The 15,671-nt window shown below is 49.2% G+C and overlaps 1 protein-coding gene across 7 annotated transcripts in view; it reads right to left on the reverse strand.

Annotated features, from left to right (window-relative positions):
• Window positions 1-15,671, reverse strand: part of HIF3A (hypoxia inducible factor 3 subunit alpha) — a 388,900-nt gene that overhangs the window by 42,188 nt on the left and 331,041 nt on the right. For 4 of the 7 annotated variants that reach the window (XM_086938416.1, XM_086938410.1, XM_086938415.1 and 1 more), the window contains exon 1: window positions 7,914-8,073. The exons of 2 other annotated variants lie outside the window; for them this stretch is intronic. In XM_086938416.1, coding sequence (XP_086794542.1) covers window positions 7,914-7,978 — 65 coding nt within the window. In that variant the 5' untranslated portion in view covers window positions 7,979-8,073. Of the gene's footprint in view, window positions 1-942; window positions 1,081-7,913; window positions 8,074-15,671 lie in introns of those variants that run through there. One more of the 7 variants, XM_086938414.1, reaches the window with a different exon arrangement.

Consider the following 15,671-nt stretch of genomic DNA (forward strand, 5'->3'; position numbering starts at 1 on the left):
GAAGCGGCTGTGGGGGGAGGGGGGGGGGGGGTTCAAGAAACCATGGGAAGTGGGCAGGGGAAGCATTGGGCGAGCTTTAGGCAGTGGGAGGGATTAACTAAAAGAAGTAACACTAGGGTGGAGGTAGGAGCAACACATAGCACATGGGGTGGGAGAATGAACAACAAATGGATAGGCATCAAATATGGTGTGCATGCAAGGGATGGAGCAGCACAAGGGGGAGAGAGCTAGAAAGCATGTGCACTCTCAAAATGTTGAGAAAAAAGTAGTTTCCTAAATGTGAGCAGGGGAAGGATACAAGTCATCCAATCAAAAGGATGGTAAACAGACTACGCTCCAGAGGAGGAACTATTACAAGAAGATGAAGGCAAGCCATTGAACAAGAAGCAAGCACATGCAAGAGATAATAAAGTCAACCAATGGTATGCAATGGGTGGGCTCTTAGCCCACTCTAAATTGTACATAAGGTCCATAAGTGGCTTTGGCTTACAAACAGCTTTGCTAGCCTAAAATGGTTAAAAAAAAACGAAGTGCAGGTACCCTGTACTAGAGTACTGGCTTGGTTCTGAGAAGTGCTGCTACTCTCCATTTAAAAGTATGACATTTCTCGTGAGAAGTGCTGGTACTCTCCCTCTCAGAATAAAAAAGTGATGGTACTACGTACAGGCCCATTTAAAGTATTACTGGCCAAGACCTAAAAATAAAGACTATATGTTTCACCACACCAAATCAAACAGAATCTACCCCTAAACTAATAAGCAGCAGCTGCCTGTTCAATTTCAGAACTTTCCAACTCTAGGAGTGATAGTCAATGTCTACAAAAAAAAAATCAAACCCAGACAGGCCATGGCTGGTTAGGTCTAGCCTAAAGACAGCATTACCCAACTTTCCAGCCTCATGTTCCCCCCCAAAAAAATCATGCTAAAACAGATTGATAATTACATAAGGGGCTTTCAATCAGCCCGCTCCATCCATCAGTCTTTCACATGTTGCTTCTGTCCACCACAGCAATCACCTAGGAGCAGAGGGGCATGCTCACTTCATTCATTGACTGCCTTGCTCTGTGTGTCGGCATTTGGCCTCATAACGCGCACTGCTGCAAGAAAAGGAGCGCATTTCAGGGCCACTGGACAGCTCCTATATTTTTACATGCTTACCATTTTATTTTTCACGTGTCTGCAAAAAAAGTAAAAACAATTACACACTTACCAAGGCCAGACTTACTTATGTTACTTGTTTTTGTGTATGGTACAATTGTGCCATTGTCATTGCCTCGCATTGTGTTGTTTGTCTTGGGAGTGTGACTAGTTGCTTGCAGAATCACCCATGCAACCATGCCAAGCTACCTTTGCATCAGTGCCAGGGCATGTCTCCAGAGCACTGAGTCCTCGTGTAGCCTTTCTTTGCATGCATTATACTGCCCCAGCATCTTCAAACACCTGTCTCTGGAGCCTATGTCACCAGGTCCTAGTACCTGTGCCCCCTCCCATTCCTCAAGTTGTGCATCCACACCTTGTGTGCTCAACGATGAGTAAAAGTCTGTGTTTTCCTGCAGGACCCCGAAAGCTTTAGAGGTATGGGGTTGTGTATCGACATGGGAATCGTCAAAGCTACAGACTCCTGAGAACAAGGGTCAAGTATAGCAGTGGGTATCCAGCTCCAGTGGGGCGAGATGCCATATGTGCTTGTGAGGTACCAAAAGTAATGCAACCCTAGCTCTGAGAGGTAATTTCTGTCTGCAACCTAAAGAGCATCCAACCTCAGGCGACCAGGCAAGTTTGCTATTCCAAGAGCCAATCCAGGCCATGTCTGCAAATTCGGAAGCCAGCTCAACCACCCTGCCCATCCCCCGGGTTCATCATCTCTGCATACACATAAGTCAACCAACTTTAGGAATGAAAATCCATGTCACAAATCCAAAACCAGTCCACCCTAAGAGGTGACTAGCCAGTCTTTACAAATCCAGGATACATCCATCCCAAGTGTGGCGGTACTCGCTGCTTGTGAGAACATAGGAGTTGTCCAGCTCTCAAACCACAGACACACACCAATTTTCTTAGCAATACCTGGTTTGAGAAGGAGGCACAAAAAAAGTCCAGATTCTATGGCTCTATGCTCAAACACCCAGGGCAGATTTATCAAACTTTCTACGCAGCGCAGCAAAGCAATCCACCTTGCTACACTGTGCTGCATGAAAGGGCAGGAATGTGCAGTATTTAACATTATACAGTGCTCTCATGTCCTTACCGTGCGCCAAAGCAGGCACCCTTGCGCCGTGATGCAAGGATGCCTGTGGTGTAGGCAGGATTGTTTTTGTGCACCAAAAACAAACATCAGAGGCCTTTTCCCCTTTTTAAGTTCTAACAACGAGGATAAATAAAGATATTCTTCCTTATTGTTACACCCCTGGGAAGGTGTAGCATTGTGACACATTCCCAGGTTTACCAATGTTTGTAAATCTGGAAATGTGCCAAAACCCATGTGTGAATGCATGGGAACACCCATGCTCTACCCATGGACCGCCGCCCTGGGACAAAGTAGCACAACACACAGATTTGCTCTCTGTTGCTCCAGATTTATCAAGCCATGCAGGTGGCCTTGTGCGGCTTGATAAATCTTACTTTAGTGTTGCGTCACCATTGTGTGGCGCGAGGGCATAGCAACACGTTGATAAATATGCCTCCCCCCGAGGGACGTCCACTCCGGCAGAAGCTGTCCAATAGCGATAGATGTTTGTAGGCTTTGTTTTGTTTTTGTTCAGAAAACGCAAATCAAATAAGTAGTAATGTGATCACGGGACGCAACTGCAAGTGAGCCATTGAGATGGTGGGATATAAAGGGTCCCCAGAATGTTGTATCAGTAATATGGCCAAAGTTATACTGTAAAACTTACTCCTGTATGACACTTCCTACGGGCAGCATTCCACGTGTTGGGAACTGCGCCAAGCTGTTATAGCCGGGCAACAATATATTGCACTGAAGCTTGAAATAGGATGTCTGTACATTGATCCGTACATGCATACTACCAATAAAAATATATTTTTAAAGAAATATATTCCTCCTCCAAAGTCTCTTACCTTGCTAGGTGGGCAGCCACGGAGCCAGGTGAGAGCAGAGCCTAAATTTGCCATCCTAAACCAAGCTGCTATATGCAACTGTGAGGTGGAGGAGGTAGTGGGGTTGGGGTGGAGGACACTAAAATATATTTGCAGATTTTGGGGGAAGTCTCACAAGGATTATAAGGTAACCAGAAAACAAGAGTGCAAAAGGGCCCGTCAAATATGTGAAAGAAAGAGGACAACTAGGACAGGCGCCTCCATGAGAGGCACAGAGTGAACACCTATAAAGCAGTAAGGGTTGCAGTCACTCACAAAAGAGCAGGCTTCTCAGACAGCCCCCACTGAGCATCAAGCCAACCCAAAAGGCGAGTCCAGACTTCATGCATCTTTACAAGGCACAAAAAGGAAAATGCATTAATGTCTTTGATGTTCAGTAACAGTAAGGAGACCTGGAATATGCCAAATGTCATTCTCGAGAATAACTGCATTCAGGAAAGGTGGAGTGTTTTTGCCGATATAGACAAACATGATGTTTTGCTGCTCTTTGCCATGTAAATATTGACACCCTTGAAATTCCTAGGTGAATCTGGTGGCACCTTTCTGCTGGCAGCTTCCTGTATTACATGAAGTGTGTGTCGGCCCTGGCTTAGGGTGACCAGAATTTTAAAGCCAAAAACCGGGACATTTCAAGGAAATAGAAGAAGGACTACAATTTTACTTCAAGCGAGTGGACAGAATGACAGCGTTCCTCAGCGGAGAACTACAGAACAGGCAGTTAGAACATAATAAAAAGAAATTTTTTAAACCCAGTAGCTTGCCTGATAATTAAATTGCTTTCTTGAAACAACTGATAACTTTCCATTCTTTGTAAAACATTAAAAAGCACCTCCTGCTGTTTTCAGTCGTCCCTCTCTAAAAACCGGGACAGAAGCTACATTTCCTGATATCGGCCGGGACAGCTGGTGAAAAAAATCAGGACACTCTGGGCAATTCCGGTTTGCCTGGTCGCCCTACCCTAGCTACACAGAACTACAAAGGAGAAAGCACCTGTTATGGAGATACCCTAACTAGGAAAGCACGCATGACACAGACGGACTCTCTGGAAATGACAGGACTGATTGTTTTACCTTTTCTATTGGTGTCTATCAGGAAAACATTGCCATTTTACTCTTCTGCCAATATCGTACCGTCTAGCCATCTACAGATTGGCTGTACTCCTATTTGGCTCACTTCCAATGTATATTGCTGTTTTGTAGTGTACATCCATCCATTCATTCATCCACCATCTCACACGTTAAAAGAACTGAAGATCAGAACACTAAGAACCTGGCAAGAGGGGCTGCCCTCCATGGTCTACCACTGTCCTCGGGGAAGTAAGTGCTTAATTTGAGCAGGTGCTTTCAGGTGCTCAGCACCGGTACTTCTTTCACAGGGTCAGGGCTACAATTTCTGATCCTGAAGGTGGTGGTCTCAATATTAATTGTTCAAATTTGAAATCAAAAGAACAACATACATTGCATGGTGACTGGCTGGTAAATTTTCATAGACAGGCCAGCATACGCCTGTCCACGTTAGTGATGACCCATTCAAGGAAACTCCCCTACCCTACTGTATATATTTCTTTGGGGATTACCCTTGTTTGTGACACCTTGTATATAGTTTTATTTTTTTAAATATTTTCACCTAGTCACTATAAGCACTTTGTCACATGTGTGAGCACCTGAAAAATATAATTGAAACAAAAAAACGTAAATAAAGTTTTTTATGTGTACGCTACCTTACAAAAAAACTTGCTCCCAGGATTGATTCTAAAATTATAAGTTATACTCTACTCTACTAGGACCTTTTGAGGCCACCCAAAACCATTGTTCTTTCTATAAACACGTTAGTGATGATGGCATCACGCCGATCACATATCGAAAGAAGTCATTGACAAACTATGGCTTCAATTCTATTCCCAGAGTCGGCTGCATCCTGCCAATGCCTGAGCATAAGCCTCCCATTGGATAATTATGGCTGGGGGCTGGCTTATGACGGAGTTGAGGCAAGGAAGCTGCAAGAGCGCATTTGGAACTTGGGAGTAAGGGCTCTTGAGGAAGAATAAATTAAAGTAAGTGTGGACTTTCCACTTGCTGCGTAGCTAGAGTAGCATATCCTGCAGCCTTGCATTGCTGTTCTCCTCAACGTGCTCTATGCGGCTGTGGACCAACACAGCTTTTGGGCGACATGACGTCATCTGTAGAATCGGTGCGCTGCACAGCAGCATGATAATTGCTGAGCGTTTGTGAGTCCAGTAGGCATCACAGCCATACTTATCGGCATTGGCAGCATTACGGCTGGGGACAATCCCTGTGCTGTAGCAGGCAGGGTCACAGCAAGCTGAGCAGTGGATGCCGATGCCGTCGCCATCCCTGGACCTACTAATTACAGGCAGCACTAGCAATGATATCACCTGCTGTGCGCGAGCTGCCGTCTGTTCCGTAATAAACCCAGTCATACCGCACTGATTGATACATGCAAAAAAAACATTTTCATTTGGTGTACATTTTGTTTATGCACTCTGTGTAGGTAAGAAAGTAAAACACGCCATATTCCACTTCTTTAGGAATGACAATAGGAAATCGCAGAGTTCAAAATTGCGGGGACATGTACAGGCTGACGACAGGGGTCACAGGCAGCAGCAGTGTTGTAGATGAGAGAGAGCGCAGGAGTAAAGAGAAGAAAGAAACAACAGGAGAGGAGGGAGATAAGATATAGCTAAGTAGAAGAAAAGGAGAGCAAATCAGATACGAAGAGAAAGCAGCCATGATGTGAAGAAGAGAACATTAAAAGAGAAGATAGAATGAAAGGATGTAGAGGACAGAGGAAAAATAGCAGACAAATTATAAAACTGAGACACAGCTAATCACTGCTAGAAGAGTGATAGTAAAGAGCCAAGATCGAGGGGAGAGAGAGCAGAGCATGGATAAAAGTGAAGAGGAAAAAGGGCAGGGCTAGAATGAATAGAGGGCAAATCAGAAATACAGGGAATATGGTATCACACCAGGTGTGACAAAGATGATAGAAAACAATTAGAGAGGTGAGAGGATAGACTCTTAGAACAAAGACTATGGGGACAGACAACAGATCAAGGTTAGAAGATAGAGACTGAGGCCGTGAGAGTGTTGAAAGTGGAGCTCACCGGAGGAAGAAGTGAGCTGGGGCCTTGTTGGCAAAATTTTCAGCACCTGCACTTCTTTTTTTTTTTTTCACAAATTAAGCACTGCCCGGTGTGCTAGAGAACAGGAGATCCAGAGGGAACTGAGGCACACACACAGGCAGCTCGGGTCAGAGACACACAGACCAGGCAAGAGGCCTCAGCAAGGATGTGGGAAGGTGAACCCCTGGCACGGAAGGAGTCAGGCTCACAGGAAGTAACGCAGTGGTAGCGGGCACCAGAACACAGCCCATGAAGAAGTACTGGTAATCGTTAAATAGGGAAAATAAAGTAATGCTACCAGCATGCGCTGCAGGCCCAACAACCCCTTTGGACTCTGGCATGTACAAAGCTCACATCAGTTACCTCCTCCCCTACCCCAGCGGCAGGTCCATCACCACCTCTTCGCCCTGCTACCCCACATCCTTACTTCCTAGCCTGCGTGCACCATCATTTCCAACCTACTTACCCTTAGAACTGCTACCCTGGCCTCTCTTTAGCCTGGTGACCCCAGGCTTCCTTCTCCTTCCCTCCTGCCACCTCTACTCACTACCCCATGTCTCCCGTCTCAGCGCCCCTCATTCACTGCGACACCCCAGACTGCACTTCAGTTTGCATCCCTAATCTGACCTCAAGCACTGCACCCCTCCCCCCAGAAGCTGCCCTCACACATCTCTACCCAGGGCTTTAAGTGGTATGAAAAACTGGAGGGTCTCTCAAAGGGGCGTGGCCGATGCAGTTAAGGGTGTGGCTTAAAGCGCATAAGCTAAACATCTGTGCTTAGCACAGTGTGCCACCTGACTGGCATTTTGCTGTTTCGGTATTGGAATCTAGATATACAATACAAAAAGTAAGATTACCTACAACAAGCTAGGGTGATTGGCTTTGTCAATGGCTGTTAGTTCAGTTGCAGGAGGATACATAAGCAACAACTATGGCTTTGTTGCATATAATATTGAAAATAGTTCCGTTCTGAAATGATGAGACTAAAAGAACTAAAACGAGTCTCTTTGAAGTTACCTCAAAGGCAGTGATGGGTGGTTCTGCTAGAGTTAAGATATTTTTTTCCCCCTGAGGGTGAGGGCAAAAATGGAGAGCCCGATAGAGACCAATTTCAGCACCTGCTTTTAGAAATGCTGGTGCTGAGCACCGGCAAGACCCGGCCCACTTAAAGCCCTGTCTCTACCACTGCTCGAGAGACTCCCTGACTTGCTTTGGGTTTCCAACGCCACTCTCCTACGACCACTGCCTTCAGTCTTCCCCTGCACCCGGGCCCCAAGGGCCACATTTGCCCATCCTTTTCTTGTTATGGCAGGCTACCCCTTTCCCTGTCCGTCTCTCAGGATCCCATCACTTCTAGTGTCCCCGCTATCACAGGCTCTCGCTGAATGCCTCTGCCCGGGCCCTTATACCAGGGTCCGCGCCCGTACACCTCTTCTTTGTACTTCCCCAATCACCCATAGCCCAGTCACTCCGGCTCCTCCCCTTTTCTGCTGCCAACTCCGGGGGCTTCAACTTTACTCCTACCTCCCACTCTCGCAGTCACTGTAATGTCGACCCCATGGGTCTCTTAACTACATGTCACTTCTCAAGTCTGTGGCATTCTCTTCGCCCCCGTGATATTCGAGCCTCCCTCCTCCTGCCCCCGTGGCTCTCACCTCCTCAGCCTCTTCGGCCTCTGACGCAGCCGCTGCCTCCTCATCAGTGACAGGTAGAGGGCCATGTCCGCCGTGGCACCGCACTTTCTCCAGAGTGGGGAAGCCTTGTTCTGTGCTCCCACTTCAGGCGCACTCCTTCCACTCCCACCCTTCCTCTGTCCCTCCCATCTCTTCGGCTCCTTCCTCTGGTAAGCCCCTCCCCCCTCCCTCTGTCCCACCCTTCCTACCGTCGCACCTCCTTTTTTGTGACTCGTCTCGCGGCCGCGCGGCTCCCCCTCCCGTCGGCTTCGTCCCTCCCCGTCACCGCACCTCCTGGTACATCCCGTCCTGTTCCTGTCCCTGGCCCCCGGCCTGCTGTACCTCTGCGGGCTCTGCCCAGAGGAACAGGCTGTTTTGCCAGTGGGAGTCGGGCTTCCAGAGACAGAGCGAGGCGGGCAGGAAAGGGAGTCCTGTCATAAGGAAGTGAGGCTCTGAGAAACAAAGCCTGTTTTTTTAGAGAAGACGTACTGAAAACACACAAAACTCGAGTTCTTCAATCAGGAGAGAAATGAGTCCTAGTTGAGTCACCCCCGGAGCTGAACATGCCGTACATGCGGCTTCCTCACTGCCCACTGCCCAGACCTTTCTTCTCAGTCTCGGCCTGACTCATGTCTGCTGGACATGCAGTACAGACGCCGGTACCAGTGGCGCAAGGACACCTTAACACCCCCACCCCCTCCGCGCAAGGGATGGTGGGGGTCTTCTGGCAATACCCATACACTCGAGCTGATAAGCTGAGCCCCCACTTAATGTATAGAAGTCTGTCCCCTTTTGCCCTCCCCACACCGCGGTGTCTGTTACACCCCTGAGGTTACCCCCACCGTAAGAGAAAGTGAATAACCAACCTACACTAAACAGGTCTCACAGCCCATTCGGCACAAACGAACGAAACACTAACTGGCTAGTACCAGGTAGACAGGACTGGAATAGCTAACCAGTGGACCTCAATCAGTCTTTCGTACACTAAACAATGTCTTATACTTTGCAACTAGGTTCTGTACAACATATCTAGGCATATTCCCACCTCATCATACCATAACCACGTGCAAGGCTTGCCACTAAAAGCTCGGCCATACACAGATGTGACCAGCGTTTGCACTTCTCCCACGAGGCCTCCCCAAAGCTGGATGGAGATCACCCCCTCGGCTGCACCTACCTAGCCGGTCATCTGACAGTTTTCTTCGTTTCCCCGTTGTGTTTCCTTCCCTCACCCTCCTCCTCCCTCTGTGATTCATTGATTTAATTGATGTAACTATGTAACCTGTAACTCGCTGATACTCATGTAAAGCGCTCTGATACTTCCGGGTCTAGCCATCGCTATATAAAACTTTACAAATAAAATAAAATAAATAAACAAAAATATGCCTCATACCAGGTTTTAATCCGAATTCCTTACCAACTTTTCCTCTCATAATGTACCTTATTATACCCCTCCCACCTCTTCTACCCCTCTAGCAAATCTCCATCACTCTTTCACCATTTTTGAGGTCTCGCCTAAACCGCGAATGTGGTGTGTTGTGAGGCATATTGTTTACAATTCAGTGGGCTTACAACCAGACCACAGCATATTATTAGTGGTTTTCATTTTCACTCTTATTTGCAATCTTTCGATACTCCTGTATGCTCTCCTTCCTTTCTTGTGTTAGCTCCTCACTGAAGCATGAGCAGAGTACATGTGGTCTTTCTCCTCTTTTTAAAACACACAATTTCTTTTTTCATTTTATAAGCGTTTTGGTATTATTCCTGGGAGTGCAATGTACTTTCCTATGTTTAACACAGGCATACAGCAACTTGATTATGCTTTTATCCTATTTCCTAGCTATATTAACACTTAACTTACATCCACAACTGCACTACTATACATCACCCAACCCACCCTTCCCCACAAAATGCTGCTCTACCTCACTCTATGCCAATCCCTTCTACACTACTATACACACCACTGCATACCCCGCTACACCACTCCATTCCACTTATTGCCACTCTACGCCGTTCCTCACAATGACTCTCTACAACCCTCTATGTCATTTCACTCTACACCCCTCTCTCTACTGTTCATCACTCTATGCCATTCCAACCTACACTACTCCCCCCTATGCCTTTCTAATCCAATTTCATCTGTGATACACTACTAAATGTTTAGCCATGCTTGTGTGCATCATAGCTAAAAGACAATGGAAAAGCCAATAGCTCTCCCACAGGTGAGACCTATTGGCTTTGCCAGTGCTAGTTACTGCATTATTTTTACAATTTTATACTGAATGGCCATGGTCTGAAGGCATAAGAATGCTTTACAAGAGAGCAGTTGCCAAACAATCAATCAATACTTTAGAATGATGCTGCATAATTTCTGCATCTCAGTCACTTTGCTCACTGCCCTTGACTCTGTCAACCACTGCACGCTTCAATACACCCTCAACAAGTGACATGGGCATTGATGGCATGGTCCTGAAATGGTTTGCTTTATTCCTCATGAGCAGGTCGCAGAGAGTTAAAATTAATGACCATCTCATCTCAGCGATTATGGTGGGCCAAGAGGTCCACCAAGGGTCCATGCTTGCCCGAATCCCATTCAACCTATACAATGAGCCACTCCGAGTCCTTCTCAAGAAGCCAAGGATCTTCTGCCACCAATATGCAGACAACTCACAGCGGTATCTAAAAGGTCTACTTACCAAGTGATATCTCGCTGCCCACCGCCATCCTAAACTCTGTTCCTGGTTGGATGACCTCTCATCACCTACAGCTAACTCCTTCCAAAACGGAATTGCTCTATATCTCCCCTTTAAAAATATCATCTCTGCTGCAATCCTGGATGGACTCACACAACAGCCTCAGCAATAAACACACCATAATTGGCAGTGCCAAGTCACTAGGAGTCATGCTAGACAAAAGACTCAACCTACATTCTCAAATAAGCACCATGACCAAAAACCCTCTCCTATCAACTACGTCTTCTGTAGGGAATATGCTGTTACATCCCAGAAAAAGTTCTTAAATCTACTGCTTATACACTGGTAATATCCAGAACAGACTACTGTAACTCTCTCCTGACTAGTCTACCCAAAATCAATCTCACCCCCTTGAAATCGATTCTACACTTGGCAGCACGGTTTGTTTAATGGGCCAAAAGAAATTACATCATCATCCTCCGCTGGCTGCCAACTGAAGCGAGGGCCAGCTACAAGACTGCCTGTATCACTCAAAAAGCTCCACATTTCACTCCCCGACACCTGGTGTGAGAAGCTGGCCTGGTATATGATGACCACTAATGCAAGTGGGCACCTTGCACCAGTCCAGACAACCCTTATGGTGATTTAAGAGGTCTTAGACAACCTTAGAAAGTTCTCTAAGTGGTACCTGTGAAGAGCAGCCTTCAGGCTTAGTCCAGGAGTGTAAAGCAGCTTGTTTTACCAGAATGCAATCTTTTTTTTTTGTAAAATTTTTATTTTGCAAGTAACAAAAAGGGAAAGAAAACACATTAAGCTGCACCGGGGCGTCACACATGTTCCCACACAGTGGGAAACGAAGCAATTTAAGACGGTGGTAATGCCACAACGCTAAGAGAGAGATCAGTCAATGAGTCCGAGCACCTATAGAAAAGAAAAACCATAAGAAATGCCATGTAGGAGTCTCGCGAAATCAAATTGTTCCTTCAAGCAGGTCTTCGAGCAATCCCAAGAGCACAAAAATGCACCATCCGCTGAAATTAGGTACCCCGGTTGCAACACTGAAAAAGAAATGAAAAAATACAACTCCCCAACCCCCCCTCCCCTCCCCCCGTGACGGCGACACAATCATACCACATTCATACACCAGGCACACTAAAGTTGGAAGAGATGTAAGGATCTCAATGACGCTGGGCAGACCGCTGAGGGTAGGCCAGTAGATAGGAAGGTTACCAAGGGGCCCCACACGTGCTTAAAGTTCTTGTAATTACCGAGGAAGATGTCCGCCATTCTTTCCAAGCTCAGAAGTCTCCACAGCCTCGCGTGCCAAAGGGAAATCGCCGGAGCCTCCTTCCGTTTCCAAGCCGCCGCCAGCGTAAGCTTGGCTGCTCCCAGGCACAGCCATAGGATTTTCTTATCCGCGCGCGTCTGGTGCTCAAGACCGGGGTCCCGTAGGCCCAGGAGCACAAAGGCTAAGGAGTTCTCAATAGGGTATCGCAGGATATCCTTGATATGGGAAAGAATTTCATCCCAGAACGGCCTGATTATTGGGCAATCCCACCAAATGTGGCGGAAGTCCCCCAGAAGGCCGCAGCCCCTCCAGCACTTGTCTGAGATAGCCGGGTAGATACGATGGAGCCGAGTCGGAACCATATACCACTGTGTGAGAGTTTTTAAGTGAGCCTCCCGTAAGTGGATCGAGTGATTGAATTGGTTCATATCTCTCCACAGCGCTGACCATTCGGTGTCGGCGATATCCCTCCCCACCATCTCCTCCCACTGCTCCATATAACGTGGCCTAGGTGACAACTCAGATTGAAGCAGCAGCTGATATAGGAAGGAGATGGCTCCCTTCATGGAGGACGTCCTTAGCAGAAAAGCCTCAAATTTCGAAGGAGGCCTCGTGGCTGCCTCCAGCACTCCCGGCGACGTGGCCCAATGTAGCAATTGGACATGCCTATATCTAGCAGTTTGCGGCACCTGATAGTCCCGCATGCAATTAGTAAAGGTCAACGGGTCAGACCCGTGAAACAAGTGAAGCAGCGCCTTGCATCCACCTTCCCTCCATGCGTCAAAGGGCCCCTCGGTAAGCGCCGGCGGGAAGGCCGGGTTGAAATGCAAAGGTGTGAACGGAGACGGAAAGGTCGTCCATCGCTCATCGCCAGCCAAGGTGTCCCAAACCTTCAGCGTAGTGCCCGTGGGGGTACTGATATAAGCATTCACGGGGCGATCTTTCTTTGGTTTCCAGGCTAAATCCCAGATGGACCGGCCCGCCACGCTCCGGTCCATATGCAGCCAGTGTTTGTCAGAGAACTGCTGCGACCACTCCACCATGACCCTCAGTTGGGCGGCCTTGTAATAGAGGCGCAGGTCCGGGAGACCCACCCCACCTTCCGACCGGGGTCGGCGTAGAACCGCGAAGGACAGCCGCGCTCGGCCCCCTTGCCAGACAAATTTCAAGACCAGCGTTCTGAGTTGCCGAAAGTAAGCGCTATCCAGCGGAATAGGCAAGGCCTGGAACAGATACAAATACTTGGGGAGAAGGACCATTTTAATCGCATGCACCCTACCCAACCAGGACAGGAATTTAGGTTTCCACCTCTCCAATTCCGCCCGGGTCTTCGCCAGGAGGGGCGGGAAGTTGGCCGCGAACAGCTTACCCACCGTCGGAGTCAGGTGGACTCCCAGATAGACCAGAATGCAACATTATAGTATAGATTAAGTGAAAAGACCCATACAAGGTATTTATAAAAATTTTCACGGGGCCCCTCCTGCTCGGTGGGGACTTCAATTCAGTAGTGGATGTGGAGACCGATCGTTCGCACCCGCCCCTCCCTGATTCCCCGGTCCGCCGTGTGGCCAAAGGCCGTAGGGACTGGCAGACACGGTGGGGTCTGACGGATATTTGGAGAGCACAACACCCCGACGCTAGAGATTACTCCTACTTTTCGGGCCTTCACGAGTTGCACGTTCGGCTGGACGGGTTTCTTGGCTCGACTGAACTGGCTTCAGCGGCCATCCATTCCGAATACTTGACTAGGACCATTTCGGACCATAACCCCCTCCTGCTAGCCCTTCGCTGGTTTCCGGGGGCGCCGGCGGTGCCCACCTGGAAGTTACGCCCTGAGATCCTCGAGGACACTGTATTCAGAGCGGACTTAGGCGATAAGATCGAGGAGTATTTCGCGTCCAACGGGGGCTCTGCGAGCTCGAGAGCACTGGAATGGGACGCTTTTAAGGTGGTGGTGAGGGGTTATTGCATCACCAAGAAGGTAGGTATGAGGCGGGTTATCCTCGATGACTTGGACGTGGCTGATCGGAGGCTTCGTGAGTTGGAACTCCGCCGCCCCGGGCACCCTGAACTCCAGGGACGCACGGCGGAGGCGAAGGAGGCCGTGGCGGCTGAGGTCGAGCGGCTGCGCTGCTTCGACTACAAGGCCTATACGGTTCGGTCCCTTGCAGAAGGGGATAGATCGAGCGCATTGCTGGCATGGCTGGCTAACCCTACGCGCCAGACTTCACTGACGACGTCCATGCGCATGGCGAACGGGACCATGGTGCACACTCAACCGGAGATTTTAGGCTGCTACCGGCACTACTATGACCAGTTATATCGCAGTCGTGCTGCCAAAGACCCTGACCTTCTCGAGGACTATCTAAGGCCCCTAGAACTCCCAGTGGTGGAGCCTGACGTGGCGAAAGCCCTGGGGTCCGATATTGAACTGGGGGAGATCCGCAGCGCCATTAAAAAGATGGCGCGGAATAAGACCCCAGGTCTAGACGGTCTTCCTGTCGAATTTTACGCGGCCTATGCCGACCTCCTGGCTCCGAGACTGGTGATTGTTTATAGAGAGGCGAAGAGGCTTGGCCGACTTCCTGGCTCGATGCGCGAGGCCCTGGTGGTTCCCCTCCTCAAGCCGGGGCGGGACTCAACCGATCCGGCGTCCTACCGGCCCTTATCGATGCTGACGGTCGATTATAAGATTCTGAGCAGCATCTTGGCCTCGAGACTGCTGGGTCACATGGCCTCCCTGGTGCATGTGGACCAGGCTGGGTTCATCCCCAAGCGCAACACGACAATGAACATCCGTAGGTTGTTCCGCTTGCTGGGTGAACCGCTAGTGGATGCTCCGTGCCCGGTGGTCCTCTCGGTGGACTTAGAGAAGGCGTTTGATAGCCTCGAATGGGACTACCTACACACTGTGTTGCGGCGGTTCGGCCTCGGCGAGGGCTTCATCAGGTGGACCGCGGTCTTATATACCTCCGTATCGGCCAGGGCACGGGCGGGTCCGTTAATTTCCTCGCAGTACCCGGTAGAAAGAGGCACGAGACAGGGCTGTTCGTTATTCCCACTTCTCTTCGCGCTGGCGGTGGAGCCCCTCGCATTGCTACTCCGATCGGGGGCGCATTACAATGGTTTCTGGACACCTTCGGGCCCGCACCACGTTTCGTTATATGCCGACGACCTGTTGCTCTTCCTTGAGGACCCAGTCGAGGCCCTACATGGAGCTGAGACGGCGCTCACGGCGTTTGGGGAGGTATCGGGCCTACGAGTGAATTGGGCCAAGACATGCCTTTTCCCGGTTCGCAGAGGCACCCCTAGTCCAGTCCTCAATAGAGAGCTTAGATGGGAACCTGACTGCTTCAGGTACCTGGGAGTGTACATCTATCATGATCCATCTGACCTCCTGGACGGAAACATTACCAGATGCATTCGAGCTCTACGGGGGAATATGGACTTCTGGGCTACGCTACCGCTTTCGTTGGCGGGGCGGGTCGCTCTTCTCAAAATGGTGGCTCTTCCCCGGCTGCTGTACTATTTCCGGGCGCTACCAGTTTGGATCCCGCCAGCCACATTTAGGCTCCTACGGTCGATGATAGTCGGATTCCTCTGGGGCTCGGGCCGCCGTAGAGTGGCCCTTAAGACCCTGATGAGGCCGAAAGCCGAGGGTGGACTCGCGGTGCCGGATTTTGAGAAATACTATCTGGCAGCGCAGCTCCAGACCCTCACCCAGGAGATTGCCAGGGAATTCCGAGGCCCGGAGGACAG

The sequence above is a fragment of the Lissotriton vulgaris genome, chromosome 9, assembly GCF_964263255.1.
Source record: "Lissotriton vulgaris chromosome 9, aLisVul1.2, whole genome shotgun sequence".
NCBI lineage: Eukaryota > Metazoa > Chordata > Amphibia > Caudata > Salamandridae > Lissotriton > Lissotriton vulgaris.